This window comes from Notolepis coatsorum (assembly GCF_963971535.1).
Source record: "Notolepis coatsorum genome assembly, chromosome: 18".
NCBI lineage: Eukaryota > Metazoa > Chordata > Actinopteri > Aulopiformes > Paralepididae > Notolepis > Notolepis coatsorum.
In genome coordinates, this window is record NC_140182.1 from 40,709,484 (window position 1) to 40,729,192 (window position 19,709).

The window sequence follows — 19,709 nt, forward strand, 5'->3', positions numbered from 1 at the left end:
TTTAATTCCGCCTGGATCTTTTCTTTTTATTGTGCACTGTAGCATTGTCAAAGAGTAATTGCGTTTGCCCTTTTCCCTTTGTAACTTCATCCTTTATCTTTCAATATCTTATTTGACGTTACTGTATGATATATAAGGGCTTGTGTCCATAGCCAACGTTTTATGAGTTGTCAGCTCCTTTCTGTCATTCATTTCTATGCTGGAGACGCGACAGGCGCGCGCTCCTCTTCCCAGCACCGCGCCTCGCGTTTTATGAGCTCTCTGCGGCAGCGTTTTTGGTCGGAGCGCTCCCAGCCCATAAAGTTGAAACTAGTTAAACTTTTGGGAAAGGAGCATGCTCATCAATGTAACTCATCGAGGAAGGGGCGGGGCCGCGGCTGGCGCGAGCCTCAGAAAAACGCTCTGAGCTTTTTTTTCTTCTTTTTTCAAAGCGGTCCGCCTTGAAAAAAAGGTTTTTAGTGGACACATAGCCTAAGTGTGTATTAAAAGACGGAGCTGTTAATGCGTATGCAGGTTTGTGTCCACGGAAGCTATATTCACATATTCACGTAACTTGCATATATTCAAATTAGGGATGCCCCGATCACGTTTTTTGCCACAGATACCGATCACCAATCGTCTTGAGCCATATCGGCCGATACCGATCCGATATCGATCGTTTTTGGTATAAAAGAAATATATAAATTTAATATTTTTTTTTTATAAAAAAAAAAATTATATAATCATACTTGTAGTTGTATTATCTGCGAGACATCGCCACCACGCAACAAGTCAAAATGCTCGCTATCTGCAAACGGCTCCACTGTCTGTGTGTACTCGAGTAGCCTCCAGCTACGGCCAGGATTCACCGACGCTGCAGCTGGACCCTATTGGTATAAATCACATTCAGCATGCCTTCAGCTCGAATACGCATCGAATCAATGTTATAAGACATTGATATCAGGAGCTATCTGTAGCTACTGCTAGCCGGCTAGATAACGTTAAGACAACGCCTCAGTGAACTATTTAGTTTAGAGCTAACGTGAGCTAACGTGAGCTACCGAGTCAACGGAGGTAACTTATCATGCACTCGACTATTCAGGGCTGTACACTGCGATGATATCGTCACGAATTGCCCCTTTAATTGGCCGTTGCGATTGGTAAATATTATCTGGGGGCGGGCTTGCGAGTAGTGCTTTCAAGCCTTGCATTCGCATTTCACTCCTAAATTATCCAAGGCGTGTGATGACGCGATGACGTCACTCACGCGAGCTGAGCAGTGAGCACTCAGCAGGTATGATCAGCGGGAACAATCGACTGAGCACTCACTCTGATAGACTGTCTGATTTAGCTATGAAGAAAAGTAAAGTTAGTATTGCTTCATATTTTCGACGCGTTCGACCTCCTATAGTGAGCCGAACTGAACTGAACTCAGACACACGGAGAGAGCTGCAGCGTCTGCTGCTCCTCCTCCCTCCCGCACCCGTGGCTGTTGTAAACACTAGTCTCTAGTGGGACACTGGGACCTCGGTGAGCCTGCCAGCCGGCTAGCTACTGATAGCTATCAACAAATGCTCCAGTAAGTCTAGTAGTGCATGATAGCTCGCGTTAGCTTACTGTTCAAAACGAAACGTCCCATTAAACTAAATAGTTCAGATAGCTCCTGATATCAATGTCTTATAACACTGAGTCGATGCGTATTCGAGCTGAGGGCACGCTGAATATAGTCAATAGGGTCCAGCTGCAGCGCCGGAGAATCCTGGCCGTAGCTGGAGGCTACAGTATAGGGTCCAGCTGCAGATCCGGGGAATCCTGGCCGTAGCTGGAGGCTACTCGAGTACACACAGACAGTGGAGCTGGTTGCATATAGCGAGCATTTAGACTTGTTGCGTGGTGGCTATGTCTCGCAGATAATACAACTACAAGTATGATTATATAATATATATATTTTATTAAAAAAAAATGATATAAAATATATTTTTTTTAAATCAAAAACAATCTATATAAATAATGGTAAAATTGTTATTAAAAAAATTGCCCCTAAAAAAAATTCTTTGCCCCTAAATTTCTCATTTAGGGGCAAGTGTGCCCCTAGTGAAAAAGCTTAGCGTACAGCCCTGCTATTTCTGGAGCATTTGTTGATATCAGCAGCTATCAGTAGCTAGCCAGCTAGATAACGTTAGACAATGCCTCATGTAGTCACTGGGTCATTTAGTTTAAACAGTAACGTTAGCTCGGTAGGTAGCCAACGTTAGCTCACGTCGCATGCACCAGACTATAGCAGACTGCGAGGCATAGGAGCCTCTTGTTTACACGAGTGCGGGAGGGGCTGGGGAGGAGGAGGGGCCGTACGCTGCAGGTAGGGTGACCAGATGCAAAAAGTCCAAAAGCAGGACAACAGTAAGATTTTGGTGGGACAAAGTGGGACAGATAGATAATGTAATTTTTTTTATTAGAATAACATGGTCTTCACCGAGACCAATGTTTTTTTTTTGCTTCAAAAAGAGGGACATCCTCTCAATATGTGGGACGTTCGGTCAAATGGTGGGACAGTACAACCAAAAGGGGGACACCTGGTCACCCTAGCTGCAGGCAGCTGTGTGTCTGAGAGAGAAGTCAGCAGTGAGATCTCCGCTAAGAATTGGATCATGTTTTTCTATCGGTTTTGACGATCGGCGAAAATAAAGCATTATCACCGATCACCGATCTCATATTTATACTGAATATCGGCCGATACCGATCGCTGGCCGATCGATCGGGGCATCCCTAATTCAAATGATTTTTGTAATTCCTGTACAGTAACCATTCAACTAATAATGTTATTAGGTCATCCTGGGACCACTCACGTCACGCATAATGCCAACATCCTCATAACTATCCATAACATCAGAGCGCATCAGGTGCAGACGCTCTTCTGTCTGGCGTCTATTAACACAATTTAGAATTAGCTATTTTGTCTAAAGGGGCGCACCACTAGACATGTTTAGCAAAACATTAAATATCTTTGGAACAGTTTGTTTAAGGACTCGCTGTATTTTGTTTCAGAATCGGGAGATTGTGATCTCAACATTGACAGATTGTATCTGTCAATCGTCCTGTCCGCTCGGCACCGCTATGGTATTTGAGATATCGCGTATCGCCACCTACTGGCCCGGCATGCTTGTTGGAGCAATTTATATGCGTTTATGTGTTTGTGTCTGGATCGAGTTTTTCTTTTAACACTGTCGTGTGGACAAGGATCTTTTTTTAAATGGAGCCTGAAAATATCCGTTTGGCAAAAGATCCAGATACGTGGGGACATGGCCTAAATAACAAATACAAGACTAAACACACTGGGGACATAATACTAAAGACAAGAATACTAACCTAAACCAGACATGGGAATACAACGGGTAACAGGCATACTGGGAGAGACAACAAGATGGGGAGAACACAGAGGAACATGGATAAACTAATTAGACACAAGTGAATGAGGAGACCCAGAGGTAGTGAGGTGTATTGTCCAGAAGGTGGGGGAAGAGGACTATGAATGAGTGGAGGATATGAGGGGAATTGTCCATGAGAAGGCGGGAGGGTTGGACCATGCATAGGTGGGGGGAAGTGAGGTGGAGGGAAAAGTCCAGGAATAGGAGGGGGGAAGAGGGCAGGACCGGGTGGAACATAACACTAACAACTAGCTGGCATTCTTTTTTTCATATGACGACTATTTACCAAGGCCGAACACTGTTTTAACATACAACCTAGGACCATTATTGTAAATGTTTTATATTTTTTCAGGCCAGAATGTTCCCATTTAGATTCCAAATATGTAGTCAGTTCGTCCAAATAACGCCTGTTTGGAAATTTGCTCCAACGGTTTGAAGATTGAGCGGCTGCGACAGGACTGGATAGGTATTCCTTTATCTGTAATTTATCAATCTAGTTTATTTGGATCCCCATTAGCTGTTACAAATGGCAACAGTTACTCTTACTGGGGTCCACACAAAGCAATAAATACAAACAAACAACATAATAAAAAATAAAAACAAAAAACATATCATAGAGACAATATACATAACATAATCAAACATAATTCACCCCCCCACACCCATCCAACCCAACCCACCTCAATATATTAGCATTATACCAAAATATTACAAAATGATGAAAAAAAGTATATATCAAGCATTGTGCCTGTACCCAAAAGTAACCTTTTTACTTGCTTTTTAAAGCTTTCTTTGCTTGTTGCTTGAGTAATTTCATATGTTTCAAGTTTCAAGTTCAAGTTTCAAGTTTCTTTAATAGTTGTCATACAGAAGTACAGAATACTTTTATACAAAATGCTTCTTACTGTTACGCTCCAGAGACTGTGCTAGACAAGATAAGTGTGAAATAAAATAGTATATCATGTAAAAATAGAAGTAAAAATAGAAGTCACAGTGTTCAGTATATACATATGTACAATGTTCGATGCAGAATAGAAGTAACTGAGTTACCATACAATATACAATATACTATGCAATGTACTAATATACAATACTATATAGTAGGGCTGCAACGATTAGTCGACATAATCGACGATGTCGATTATAAAAAATCGTCGACGAGAAATTGTTGCGTCGATTAGTCATTAAATTTTTTTTTTTTTTTTTTTTTTTGTGCACTACCTATCTTTGTGAGAGTGGCTTCTCAGGGTTCCAGACAACATCATAACATGATGATCCCATAGCAAATTTTGGACATTGAAAACATTGTTCCCCTGCAGGAGATGATGATCAGACTAGACACACAATACATTACACACGTACTCCTCTCACTCACACACAGCGATCAGAGTAAGACACACACATACACACTCCTCTCACTCACACACAGCGATCAGAGTAAGACACACACACATACACACTCCTCTCACTCACACACAGCGATCAGAGTAAGACACACACACATTCACACTCCTCTCTCTCACACACAGCGATCAGAGTAAGACACACACACATTCACACTCCTCTCACTCACACACAGCGATCAGAGTAAGACACACACACATACACAAATTACACAGTACACACCTCTCACTCACACAGCGATCAGAGTAAGACACACACACAACTTACACAGTACACACACTCCTCTCACTCACACAGCGATCAGAGTAAGACACACACACATACACACACACGGACTCCTCTCACACACAGCAAACAAAAGTTATTTAAAGTACACTTCCACTTTAATTTGTATTATTTAATTTATTTATCTTGTTATGAGTGATTGCTGTATTGTTCTTCAAATACATTTTCATTTAAAGTGGCTTAAAGATCCAAATTCAAATGTTTCATGAGTCATTATTTTAATTTGCTATGGGATCATCATGTTATGATGTTGTTGTTTGGTCCTGACAAGAGTCTCAAAGTCTGGGGTGATGGTAGACAAGCAACTCTGAGGTCATGCTCAATGTCCAATCTGTTCCTCTGCTCTGTCTTCAGCTGGACCAGAGCTGAGAAGCCACTTTCACAAAGATAGGTAATAAAAAAAAAAAAAAAATCATTTTTTTGTTTTTTGTTTGTTTGTTGTTGTTTACATTGGTTTTCGATTAGTCGACTAATCGAAAAAATAATCGGCAGATTAGTCGACTACCAAATTAGTCATTAGTTGCAGCCCTACTATATAGTGCAAAGCAGAAATGCGATGAGGTACAATTTAGGTACAATTTACAGTAAGGTGTACGGGTTGTAGTGCAAATCTTTTACCAATAAATATAAAGTGTGTTTAGGTGTTCTAAAGTGTGGAGAGTGGGTGCTGCAGTGTGTTGTTTGTTTAAAGTGAGTGTGTGCGTGTGGATGTGTGTGCTGTATGCATTTGATGGTTGTTGCATAGTGTTTATTGTTCGTTGAGCAGCCTGATGGCCTGGGGATATGGCAACATATTCTACTGTGAGATGGCCCTATACATAGCAGTTATTTTCATTGCATTTGATCTCAGTAGAGGAATTGAAACATGACCCCTGGTAACTTGCCTTGTCCTGTGCTCATTGGAAAAGGTTATTCTTGAGTACAGGCAGTTTGTAGGGATGCCCCGATCACGTTTTTTGCCACCGATACCGATCACCGATCGTCGTGAGCCATATTGGCCGATACCGATCCGATACCGATTGTTTTTGATTAAAAAGAAATTAAAAATTATTTTATATAAAAAGTTTTTTTTTTTTTTTTTTTTATAAAATATATATATTATATAATTAGACTTGTACTTGTATTATCTGCGACTGCGGGACATCGCCACCATGCAACAAGTCAAAATGCTCACTATCTGCAAACAGCTCCACTGTCTGTGTGTACTCTAGTAGCCCAGCTCCAAAAAGGATTCTCCGGCGCTGCAGCGGGACCCCATTGGTAACGTTAAGTGCTTTGGTCATTTCACATTCAGCAAGCCCTCAGCTCGAATACGCATTAAATCAATGTTATAAGACATTGATATCAAGAGCTATCTGTAGCTACTGCTAGCCGGCTAGATGACGTTAAGACAGAACTTTAGTTCAATGGGACATTTCGTTTTGAACAGTAAACGAACGTCAGCTAACGCAAGCTAACTGAGGTATGAACATGAACTACTAGACTTTCTGGATCATTTGTTGATATCAGGAGCTATCGGTAGCTAGTCGGCTAAATACCGTTAGACAATGCCTACTAAACGTGAATAGTTGACTGGGTAATTTTGTTTAAACAGTAACGATAGCTAGGTAGCTAACGTTAGCGCAGGTCGAATGCAGTGCACTACAGACTCGAGCAGAGGAGCCGCACCTCTTTGTTTACAAACTCTACACGGGGGCGGGCGAGGCTAGGGAGGAGGAGCAGCGGCAGTTTGCAGGTCGTGTGTGTCTGAGACAGACAGCGAGTGAGAGCTTCGCTTGATCGGTTTCCGCTATCGGCGAATATGACTAATTATCGGAATTCACAGATTGCATATTTATACTGAGTATCGGCCGATAACGATCGGTGGCCGATCGATCGGGGCATCCCTAGCAGTTTGGTTTAACAGGCACCCCCAAAATTGGCCATTTTAGTTTTAGTTTTTGCATGAGCCTGGTCTCTTTTGAAAGATGACATTCTGAAGTTTCTGATACCATAAGGAAAACTCACCTTTAGTGGTAATTAAATAGAGTAACATAGGTCTGAACTTGAGTTGTAGAAAAACTTGTTACTCAAGTTTTTCTGTAGTAGTTAGTAGTCCAGAAGTAGTATTTCCCCAGAAATTCGTATTGCTTAAAAAACTCCCGAGATCCATAGCCTGAATTCTTATGTAGTACATGTCCACATTTTATAAAGATCAGTTCAGAAATGAGTGATTAGGAGTGATTTAGGTAAACTGTGTAAAAGAAAAGCTCTGTTTTCTCATAGACTTCAATTCATTCTGCGTTTTTTCTCTTCCTGTTTTCGCTCATAACTTCTCACCTAGATCCCTGATCCATCGCCAGGTGGGGATCATTGGAAAGCCACACTCATTGGCTACAACTCTGTCCAATAATTTCTGAGATTGCCAAATGATTGATGGAACTAGAGCCCCAAGAGTCGGGAGTAGTATTTGCGCAATACCGTGTACTTTGCGCAAGCCTCAAATATCGGCATTTATTACATGGCGTTTTCACATTCGCCGAAATGCTTGCTTGTGATTGGTCAACAGCCCCCCGACAGCGGTCATTATTTTTCAATAATGACCGCTGTTTTTTCAATAATGACCGCAGTGCGCAGCTGTTGGCAATCAAGCCCACATCAGTGCAGCAAATCAGACACACCTGCCACGCTGCACTGACAGCGGAGTGTCAGCGGAGCCAGAACAGAGGCTGCCCCGCCCGCGATAATAATAATCACTTTATTTGGGCTGACAGAGCCACAGAACAACTGCGATTTGTCAAATGAATTAGGTATATTGTTAGTAAGTTAGCCATGTAATAAGCGGGATAATGTATAGCCTACTCGGTCATTGTCGCAAAATAATTGACCTTCACTACGTTTAAAACACCTCGGCGCGGCGCCTCGGTATTTTAAACTCCGTGTCGGTCAATTATTTTGCGACAATGACCTCGTAGCCATACATTATCCCTTACGTAACAAACATTTGCACACCGAGCCACTAGTGGTCGCCAAAGTGCCGGTGGGAAAATCGTCCTAGTCAAGTCTATTTAATGGAAAGAGGTGGTGTTCTTATTAATGTTTGGTACACTCAGTGTAGCTGTGGAGTCTGTATAATTCAAACATAGTTTATGACCTAACATTTTTTGTCCGAGCTCACAGGGCTGAGGTGAAACTTCCTTTTTCATTATGTACATACTGTACTCACAGACAATGAATTTTGAGGAAAGACTCATAGCCTTTATTCACAAAGCCCTTCATCAACCTTCCTTTAACATCTTGCCTTATTTTACAGTGTCACAAAATAATGCTTATTTACGGGGTTGGGCCCCGATTGTCCACTGTGTCCTATTCATTATCTCTCTCTCTCTCTCTCTCTCTCTCTCTCTCTCTCTCTCTCTCTCTCTCTCTCTCTCTCTCTCTCTCTCTCTCTCTCTCTCTCTCTCTCTCTCTCTCTCTCTCTCTCTCTCTCTCTCTCTCTCTCTCTCTCTCTCTCTCTCTCTCTCTCTCTCTCTCTCTCTCTCTCTCTCTCTCTCTCTCTCTCTCTCTCTCTTTGATTCCAGATTATGCCGGCTTTTCATCAATGAAATACCAGACCTATAACCCAGGGTTCAGCTCCAAGTCCCACCATATGTATGCAACGGGCAGACCGGCCATGGTGAGCTCATCAGAGTTATCTCCTTTCTATATTTAGTAGGGCTGTCAGTTTATCGCGTTAATTAGATTAATTAATTACACAGCAAATTATCGCATTATGAAAATTAACTCAAAATTAATTACAAAAAGAAAAAAAGAAAAATTATAATTTTTTTTTTATATAATTTCTTTTTGTATCTCATTCATTCCATGAGAATGTAGAATAAACATTACAGACTTTTTTTTAATATTGTCCATTTGCATGTTCTTGGTATCTGATTCTAGGGACATCTATGAATCTCAGGGAATGTATTCCCAGTGTCAGAAATACTGTGGGCTAGATCCACAAAGAATGGATTGCATGGTGCAAGTTGCACCCTTACTTACAATTCATTATGAATTGAAAATGGGGGACTCTGATGTAAACAAGACAAAAGTTTTTCTCTGGTCTGCATGCCCTTAACAATTGTGTGTATTGAGCCGTACTGTATTGTACCCATTCTGCAATCTGTTAATAACATTTTCATTCAATCAATCAATCTGCGTGGTGATTGATTGAATGAAAATTTTATTTTGAGTCAATTGTAATGAACCAAATGAGAATATCAATACATTTATTTTTATCTTTGACTGTGAATAACACCATGCTCAAATTGACCAGACCTGAAAAATCTAAGCAAATTAATAGATGGAAGATGATTAAACAGAAGGTTTTGTAGATACAGTACTGAATTCTGCCATCTGGACACATGCAATTTGAAATATGATTATAGAATATAGAATATCAGGCATAAAATGGTTATGTGATTAAAATGTGATTAATTAGATTAATTAATTACAAATCCTGTAATTAATTAGATAAATTTTTTTAATCGCCTGACAGCACTAATATTTAGTTATCTCTGCCTCAGCGTGAGGCGTTCACACACATCCTGGACATACTTGTCACTTGCGTGAGTCAGTCGACCTGGTTTCCCAATAGAGGAACAAGCGGCTCATCGTTTGCTTTCACAGCAGGCCACCCTGGGCTCAGCGCAAGTGGTATTTCACAGCAGGTCACCCTGGGCTCAGCGCGAGTGGTATTTCACAGGAGGCCGCGGTGGTATCGACTCAGGGCCTCGAGTCTACGCTCTAGATTCCTCCCCTTTACTTGTAGCGCTGGGAGACATCAGCATCGCGAGACAAGGCGTGGCACCTTTTAGAAATGGTTTGAAATAATCACGAACGGTGTTGTTTTGGACGGGTTCCCGTTCCCACGGCGACGCTCTCTTCTACGACTGCCCTCCACCATTCGTTGTGATATTTACAAAATGACATGCAACATGCATTCTTTTTACCTGATATTTGAAAGGATTTGGATTTCATAATCATATTGAATACTGGATTCATATTCATTAATGTTTTCAAACCCCAAACCAATCAATCATACTCTCTACTGCACATCCAATCCTAGGGCTCACATCAATGTTGCCAGATGTATGATAATTACTGAACTGGGTCCAGTGTAGGGCTGGGCGATATGGCCAAAAATTATATCACGATAACGATATGATAATGTTATCATATCACTCGATATCAATAATTATCGATATTGTTATTTTAGTATTTAAGTATTAAAAAAAATATATATATATTACGGCTGACCCCCATTAGTCGAATAGTCGACTAATCGATCAAAAGGAGCCGTAGTCGACTGCCAACCTATTAGTCGAATGCATTATTTTTTTTATTATAATATTATTATTATAATTATTATTTTTTATCATTCTTTCCAAAAGCAAAGAGGCCTAGAAGCGTGGCTAACGCTAATGGCGTGCATGCCAGAGGCTAACTGCCTAAGAAAACAGGCACAGAGGCACTGAAAGAGGATTTCACCCATCTAATGAACACACTAGACTGTCACTAGACAAATATCAAGATGTATCCACCAGTGGACCAATTGCATGCTTTCGTAGAGAACAAGAAGCCTTCCGTCGACTCCTTCAGACATTAAGCACAAATGGAATGATGATAAACAAATTAAAAAAAATTAATTATACTTTTTTTTCCTCCATTTTTTATTATTATTATTTTTTTATAGTCGACTAATAGTCGACTATCGGCTAATTCCGGCGACTACAAGTCGACTATACAAATCCTTAGTTGGGGACAGCCCTAATATATATATTTCTTTTTTTCTTCTTTTTTTTTAACAACAGATGTATGTTTATTTTGCAGCAATTCTTTGTCGTTGCCGCCATCTTTAGTGTTACAGCCCCTCACACTCCAGTTCTCAGGCTGCAGCTGGTTTGAAAGCGAATGTAAACAGGCTTCTCTGCTGGCTGTGGCTCCAGGGGAGTTGAATAGTTCTGGCTCTGCTAGTTTCTTTTCTATCTTTTGGCGCTTTTTTTGTGGACAAACCACCGCACATGTGCACCGTGACTCTGAGACTAACTCTGCTAGCACACATAGCCTACTGTGTACAGACGGTTTCAAACTGTATTTTAAATTAGAAAGCAAACAAAATAAATGGACAAGAGAAAAATAAATCTCAATTTGGTCAGTATTGTCATTTGGACAAGCAAAGCCATTACTTTAAGTTGCAGGCAAGAAAGACAAGTCTGTCCATTGTCTCTGGTTTTAAAACTGCCCTTTTTATAAAAAAAATATTTTATTGATATTTTTTTTTAATCGATCAATATTGATTATTAAAATATATTGCGATAATTATCCTTATCGTTTTATCGCCCAGCCCTAGTCCAGTGTGAGAAGAGGGTAGAGCAGGCTGGGGCAGAATCCTCCCTTCTACTTCTAGCGTAGGAAGACATTATTATGGTCCATATCTTTAGACTCTAATGACATTGGTCCTCATTCTTTAACATGTTTGTTAAACCTTTGTAAATATCTTGGTGAAAATTTCGTACCAACAGATTTACGGAAATCCTCCTCCGGATTCCTGAACACTTGAAACGGTCTCCGTAACTCATCAAAATCTTCGCAACTGGGTTCCGATGAATTAAATACGGCACTCATTCTTAAACTGAAATGCGCGTTATCGTTCATTGACGTCGTTTCTGATTATTGATTACCAATAACGGCATTAGCCTCAGTAGCCTCATTCGCTGACCGGGTGGTTGGCTATCAAAGCAAGGCCCGATCGGGCTGTAATTTACGTGAAAAAGCTCTTACCGTGGGCCGGTTGGATCCCAAACAGGATTTCCCAGTTATCGATCGCCATCTGGTAGATCAATATGTCCATTGGCTGATGCTATATTCCTTTACTGCATACTGAATTCAGCGTCCCAAAAAGTATTCCAAGCTACATGCTACAGGCATAGCTTTAGGCTAACAAAAAAGTCCACCCATGATAAAAAAAAAAAAAAAACGGTCTGTAACAGGGAACACTGCATTATCGAGACAGCGCCCCTACGAGGATCTGGCCGGTAATGCACTTTTCCGAATTCCAAGAGTAGGGTAAATCTGCAGTGCCGCTCTGTGACATTGAGTAGGATATTACAATGGAATAAAAGCCAAAACAACCATACCACGTATATATACGTGGTTGGCCCTCAAGCATTGGATCCGAAACACGTATATATACGTGGTTGGCCACGAATGTGTTAACACATTGGGTGCCACGCCCCTTTGCCCAGATAACCCCTTCCGTGCCAGCGCTTTTAGTCAATGGGAGGTCGGGGATATTTGCGAACGCTTAAACTATATCTTAAATTATGGCTATGGGTCTAAAACACCCCTCGCTTATCAATGACTTGCTTGCAGTCAACATGTACAAAAATCTATTATCCATGACCTGGTCAGCGCTAACGTCATACACGCACACACACAGACACGTTGTGATCGCTATGAAAAAAACATCTGATTAACCCAATACTGGTAAAATAGAGTCCTTACCTCACATCAGATGTTCTGCAAAAAGATTAATCCAATTCCTGATCGCCATTCCAAATATTGATCGCGTTTATTGATCCAACGTTATAGTCCGAAACACATAATCGACGCTGCTCTGAGGGTCCTCAGTCAATGTGGTAACACGACACTGCTTGCCAGAGATGGGAAAACCCTGGACCGGACTTTTTCTTCTGATGCACATGGCCACCCAATCTAATCCAATGATGTGCATTACCATCCGGGAGACGATAGGCGGCGGTATTTGCCCTTTTCGAGCTCAGAGCCATTCCCAATGATAACGTCAGGCTGGATGGATGAAAAATGAATGGATATTGCTAATAAAAGAAATAACGAGAAAATAACGAGAAAACTTGTCATTGGCACTCAACGCATGGCGAGTTAAGACGCCTAATCTCGTCGTTGGCACTCAATGTGTTAACGATGCAGCAGCTGATACTGTAAACTGTACACACACACACACACACACACACACTCAGTAGCGCAACAGCGATTTGCGACTCCAAATTATAATAATAATCTTTAAATAATCTCCCAAAATGAGATTAGATTAGATTAGATTAAATGTATTGTCATCATACAGCACAAGTACAATACAACGAAAATAAGTTTGGCATCCAACCAGAGTGCAAATGTAAGTACAATAGTAACATACAATCAAGCCGTTTCGACACTGGCTCTTAGATGTGCGCAAGCAATGTAATAAATAAATAAAACCAACAATAAATAATATAATAACAAGACCGTATATGGAATATTAATAGTCTATTCCACTATAGCTAAATCCATGGCGATCGGTTTAGTTCTTTTTTTTTTGCCTACTTTTTCTCCTCCTTTTTTCTGTGATTTTTCTCCCATCCCAATTTCCTCTCGTGCCAATTCTCCCTCCCCTGTCCTGATCGTTGCTCGCATGTGCCCCCCACTGGCCGGTCGTAGGGAGGATAGAAGCCCATCACATGTCCCCTCCGATACATGTGGAGGCAGCCAGTCACTTCTTTTCACCTGCCAGCGCGGACTCTCATTGGCGAGGTGTAACGTGTGGGAGGCTCACACTGCCCCCGCCATCTCCTGTCTTTGCTGTGCAGGCGCCCTGACCGACCTGTAGGAGTCGCTGTTTACAACGACCAGACTACCACCCATCGACTCCCCTCCTGCTGACTCTGCCAATTGAGTCAGTATGACGGCTGGCCCAGGCCGGAGGCAACGCTGACAGCCGGATTCGAGACCGGTGTCTCTTGCGTTGGTGACAAGCGCAATGTCCGCTGCGCCACCCAGCCGCCCCGCGATCGGTTTAGTTCTTATTTATTTATTTATTTATTTTCGAACATGGTTTATTGAGTCATGGCTTTTTTTTTTTATCCACTTTTTCTCCCATTTTTCTATATTTTCTCCCATCCCAATTTCGTATCATCCAATTCAACCCTCCCCTGTCACGAACGCTGTTTCTTGCCTCCCACAAGCCGGCTGCAATGTGGACTAAGTCATACATAGCACAAGTCCCCTCCGGTACTTGAGGTAACAGCAGTCGCATCTTTTCACCTGCGCAGCTCGATCTCTCAGTGGCGAGGAGTAACGCGTGGGAGGCTCACGCTGCCCCCGACACTTCCTGATTCTACTGCGCAGGCGCACCAACCGACCTGTAGGAGTCGCTGTTCACAACGCCCGATCCCCACCCATCAGTTTCCCACCCCCTAATACGGCCAATGTGTAATAGTACGGACGACCAGCTAAACTGAAAGCAAATGTGGAGCGCTGGTCTCGAACAGGCAAGCCCAGCGTCTCCAGATTTCGTGGCGAGCGCCTTGCCCACTACGCCACGTAGCCGCCCGTTTATTGAGTCATGGCTATAAATGTAAAACATAATTGTTAGTATAGTGTCGTATTTATTATGATTGTAATTATTTAATTCCATGGATGTCCGTCATATCGAAGTGATATTGGCATAACATATTTAGCATGACATCTCATTTAGTAATGTCAATACTGAACGACTGTGCACTATTCAAGAGCCAATCGCACAATCGTTCAGTATTGACATTACTAAATGAGATGTCATGCTAATATGTCATGTTCTACAGTAGGACTTACTACTATAATACCTAATAAAACAAGTCATTAGAATAATAGAAGCCTACTTTGCTGGAACAATTTATTTCACACGCGCGAGTGTGTGTGTGCTGTCAAAAGAGACTCTTTTTCTTTTTCTTAGAAACAATGTTTTTTGGTTGTTGCTTTGTTTGTGTTAATAAAATTGCATTTATAATAGTCCTAATTCTGTCACTGTTTGATGTCACAAAGAAGGGTGGATCCGAAAGCTGTCTACAACATTTGTAACAGGTGATGAAAAAGTCAACAAATAATTAACAAACTGTATTAGACATTTGTTAATGATGAATAGTCTTCACTTTAGATTAGGGCATGCAATAGCATCTGCAAATGATTTATAGATGTTTTATGAATATCTAACAAATGATTTGTTAAACATGAAAAGACAAGTCTGGTAATTGCTTCGTGTCTATTCATAAAAGCCAGATCATTCATAACAGGTGAGTAAAAAGTCCACAAATAATAAACAAACTGTATTACACATTTGTTAATGATGAATAGTCTTCACTTTAGATTAGGGCACACAATAACATCTGCAAATGATTTATAGATCATTTAAGAATGTTTTACAAATCATCTGTTGAACATGAAAAAATAAATGGAGGTATAGTCGTTTTTTCATATCCATTTTTCAAAGCATCTACAAATGTGTTACTACACATTAAATAACATTATTTAATGATGAACAAATCAAGTACAAACAATGTTGATAATGAGTTATAAATAAATAATTTGTAAATGTTATACAAATATAGTTATAAAATGATTTAATAATAATTTATGAATGTATATAAATGGTTTGTTCATGATTAGTTCATTATCTACAAATACCTTATAAATGTCTTATAACAGAGTGTTATTATAAAGTGTTACCGAATTTACAATACGAAGCCATTCGAGAATGCCGAATACGTACGTAAATCGAGTTATGAAGGAATTCCTTGGTAACTTTTACAAATGTCCGTTCGAGAATGAGGACCATTGTTTGGATTTCATCATACTTTGATTTTGATTTGATTTTGACATGATGAAGAACAGATGGCACAAGCCCCACCCACTAGTGACAGAACCCTTGCACTGATGTTTTTACATTTTCTGGAAGTCCCATGTATTTGCAGTTATGTAAAGTCAATCCAAATCACTTGGAGTGTGAATGTGGCATATCACATCTACTGTCTTTAACTATGAACACAACACTCTAACTTGCCATCTTTAGATAATAAAGTACTAAAACTCTACTGTCTTTAACTATGAATGAACACAACACTCTAACTTGCCATCTTTAGATAATAAAGCATTCAACCTCTACTGTCTTTAACTATGAATGAACACAACACTCTAACTTACCATCTTTAGATAATACAGTACTCAACCTCTACTATCTTTAAACTAAGAATGAACACAACACTCTAACTTGCCATCTTTAGATAATAAAGTTTGAAAACATTGTTCCTCTGAAAACATAAAACAGAGTACTCTGTTATTTAGAAAGACTCATGTCATTGGTTCTTAGGAATTCCACCACTCCCCTATGAAGACACTGTGCAACACAATGATTCAATCCAAAACGATGACCAAGATAATGATGGCTCAGCGCTAAGGGGACAATACCAATTAACACTTAGTAAAAGCAGGTCAATTCCATGACTCACTCTGCTTGTCGGTGTCACTGTAGTAACTCCTCTTCCTCTCCTGCACCTCAGGCTCCGCGGATGTCCCAGTACTCTGGCGGCATGTCTGGGGGCTACTCCTCCCGCTCGGCAGTGGACCTGGGTCAGCTCCAGAGGATGAGTGTGGTGGGTGGCGGTGGTGGTGGCGGCAGCGTGTACCACGAGGACATGCGCCTGGGGGGTGGCTACCAGGGGAACAGCAGGCAGCACCAGGTGTCCACGTTAACCCGCACTATGACCCGACCCGAGCCGGACACCATCTCTCTGCACTCCATGCGGCAGCAGGTCCCCCAGGTGAACGCCTGGATGGCAGATGTCAGCGACGGCGGCAGCTTGGCTTCTGAGCGCGACGCCTACAACCGCTCGTTGTATGTCCAGAAAACATCGAACGGCTACACCAGCAGCAACCAGATGAGGCAGGGAGGGGGCGCCATGGGCTTCCAGGGCTCCCTGCAGCGCTCTCTCAGCGGCACCCTGGCCGGCGATGGTGGGATGATGATGACAGAGATAGTCCCGCAGCCCTCCTTCAAAGGCCCGGCCTACCGCACCATCAACAGGATTAACAACCGGAACCGCCTGAGTTCCACTATGTCTGTGCAGCAGCAGCAGCAGCAGATGTCCTCGGGGGGCAGCAACTACGGAGGCGGGTTCATCGTGGCGGGTGGGACGCTCCAGCGGCCCGTGTCCCGCGCCATGTCAACCAAGAGCATGCACAGTGTGGGCAAGGGCATGGACATCTACGATGGGCAGGACATGACCGGCAGCATGGGCAACCTTAGCGGGTGAGAAGGCTACATGACCTTTGACCTTTGTTTCTTCTCCTTAACCAGAACACAATGTCTCCAAATTTCACTATTGGTGACATGCAACAGTAAACCTCCAATGTTTCCGTATCACTATGCATGGTCTGCAATACTGAACCATCTGAATTCTGAAACACAAACTTATTATTACATACAATTTCACACAATATTTAGATACAATTTCCCTATGTATTTGAGTTTATTAGTCAGAGTGAGTGACATTCTTGTTTCTTGTCTCCTCTGCCTCCAAGCAGCAACATCAACACAGTAGTACAGACAATAAGAACAGTGTAAACAATATAAACGATTTAAAATAGCAACATAACAATTTTAAATAGCAGCATAATAACAAATAACAATAATAAATATAGCAAATATCAATTATACGTGTACTGTATGTAAATCAGTGGTAGTGTAAGTCAGTATTGTGTGCAAGTCAGTAATGTGTGCAAATCAGTAACATGGACAGATATAAGGTACAGTAGCACTATTTCTTTATCAGTTATGGGTTGTAAGTGCTATTTGTTCATGAGTCTGACTGGAAAAAAACTGTCCCGGAGTCTGCTGGTCCGGGCCCTGAGGCTGAGGTACGCTTTGTCAGACGGTAGCAGCTGAAACAGTTTGTGGTTGGGATGGCTGGGGTCCTTAATAATCCCACGGGCTTTGCTGATGTAGTGCACTGAAAGACATGGGTGTCAGGCAACGTTCATGTTATTACAGACGAACACCCCTTGGCTCTGAATGCGAGGCGTGGATGGTGATGCGGCTCCAGAGTGGCAGGACTGGTTTTGGGCGTGACATTGCGTTTCACACACCAACAGCTTGTGGTTCACCAAGAGGATGGGAAAGACCATAGTGTGAATGTGTGAAAAACGATTCCCACAGATTGAAATCTGCTTGCTAAGAAAGAAAGGCCCAGAACTGGGAATAAGCACTATGGTCTGCTATCATTGTGTTTATCAAAACATGCGATTACCAAAACATTCTAAAGTAATTGTTTTGGCCTACCATGCACAGCTTTTTGAGGTAACTGAATATTTTATGTTCCTTGTTTCTTTTGTTCCTAGAATCCAGGGTTTGGACATGGCGACAGCAGTCCAGTACCTGCAAGAGCCCGACCCAAGTATACAGGTGCTGGGGGCCGCCTACATCCAGCACGAGTGTTACAACAACAACGAGGCCAAAGTGGAGGTAGCGGATCCATTGCATTTGTGGTCAGAAAGCCACCACATCTCCATTTTCTGTGACTCGTGGTTAAGAGCCTCAAGCATGTGACTTATCTCACTTCAACTTTATGTCACACTAGATATGTTGTTACATAGTTTTATAACAGCTATATTAGTACCGTTCTGGCACGCTTAGGTTTGGCACAAAGCTGTCTTATGTTTAGGAGTCATACAGAACACCGGAAGACAATACAGATCAAATACAGTAACAATGTATTATGTGACAAGGAAGTTGTTTGTCACCGGTCCTTAAAGGGATAGTTCAGATTTTTGGACTACCGATCAACAACATCATTGGTAAGCAGCAAATAAGGCCAGGGTTCCAAAAACCTGAACTATCCTTTTAATGTTGTTCGAGTCAAACCTGACACTTTGTCCATAACTATGTCTCTATGTACAAAATGTAATGCCTACATGGTTCATTTCCACATTGCTGGCCCGATTGAAAACCTTACTGAGTGCATCTAGAAATCGACGACGTGTCAGTTCAGTGGTTGCATGTGGCTTTGATATACAGAAACAAAAGGCGCCGGAAGGGAAGTGAACCCAGGAAATCTTACCTAGACATATTCAAACAAAATTGACGACGCAGCCTTTGACACGACGTTCCCCGCTGCTGTGCCCGTCCCGCAGGTGCGTCGCTATAAGGGCGTGGGCGAGCTGGTGAAGCTGTTCAACTGCGACAACGTGGAGGTGCAGCGCTATGCAACCGGTGCCACGCGCAACCTCATCTATGAGAACATGGACAACAAGGTGGCGCTGATCGACGAGGGCGGCATCTCACAACTCGTTGAGGCCCTGAAGGAGAGCGATGAGGAGCTTCGCAAGAACATCACTGGTAGGCCGAGTCTCTAGTCACTCTAACTATTCATCACTGGTAGGCCAGGCGGAGTCTCTAGTCACTCTAACTATTCATCACTGGTAGGCCAGGCGGAGTCTCTAGTCACTCTAACTATTCATCACTGGTAGGCCAGGCGGAGTCTCTAGTCACTCTAACTATTCATCACTGGTAGGCCAGGCGGAGTCTCTAGTCACTAACTATTCATCACTGGTAGGCCAGGCTGAGTCTCTAGTCACTCTAACTATTCATCACTGGTAGGCCGAGTCTCTAGTCACTCTAACTATTCATCACTGGTAGGCCAGGCCGAGTCTCTAGTCACTCTAACTATTCATCACTGGTAGGCCAGGCGGAGTCTCTAGTCACTCTAACTATTCATCACTGGTAGGACAGACTGTGGGCTAGATCCACAAAGAATGAATTGCACGGAGCAA

The 19,709-nt window shown here is 42.0% G+C and overlaps 1 protein-coding gene across 1 annotated transcript in view; it reads left to right on the forward strand.

Moving 5' to 3' along the window:
* pkp3a (plakophilin 3a) overlaps window positions 1–19,709 on the forward strand; it is a 60,612-nt gene that overhangs the window by 10,173 nt on the left and 30,730 nt on the right. The window contains exons 2-5 of the mRNA XM_084335545.1: window positions 8,654–8,748; window positions 16,442–17,190; window positions 18,279–18,402; window positions 19,071–19,275. Coding sequence (XP_084191671.1) covers window positions 8,654–8,748; window positions 16,442–17,190; window positions 18,279–18,402; window positions 19,071–19,275 — 1,173 coding nt within the window. The remainder of the gene's footprint in view (window positions 1–8,653; window positions 8,749–16,441; window positions 17,191–18,278; window positions 18,403–19,070; window positions 19,276–19,709) is intronic.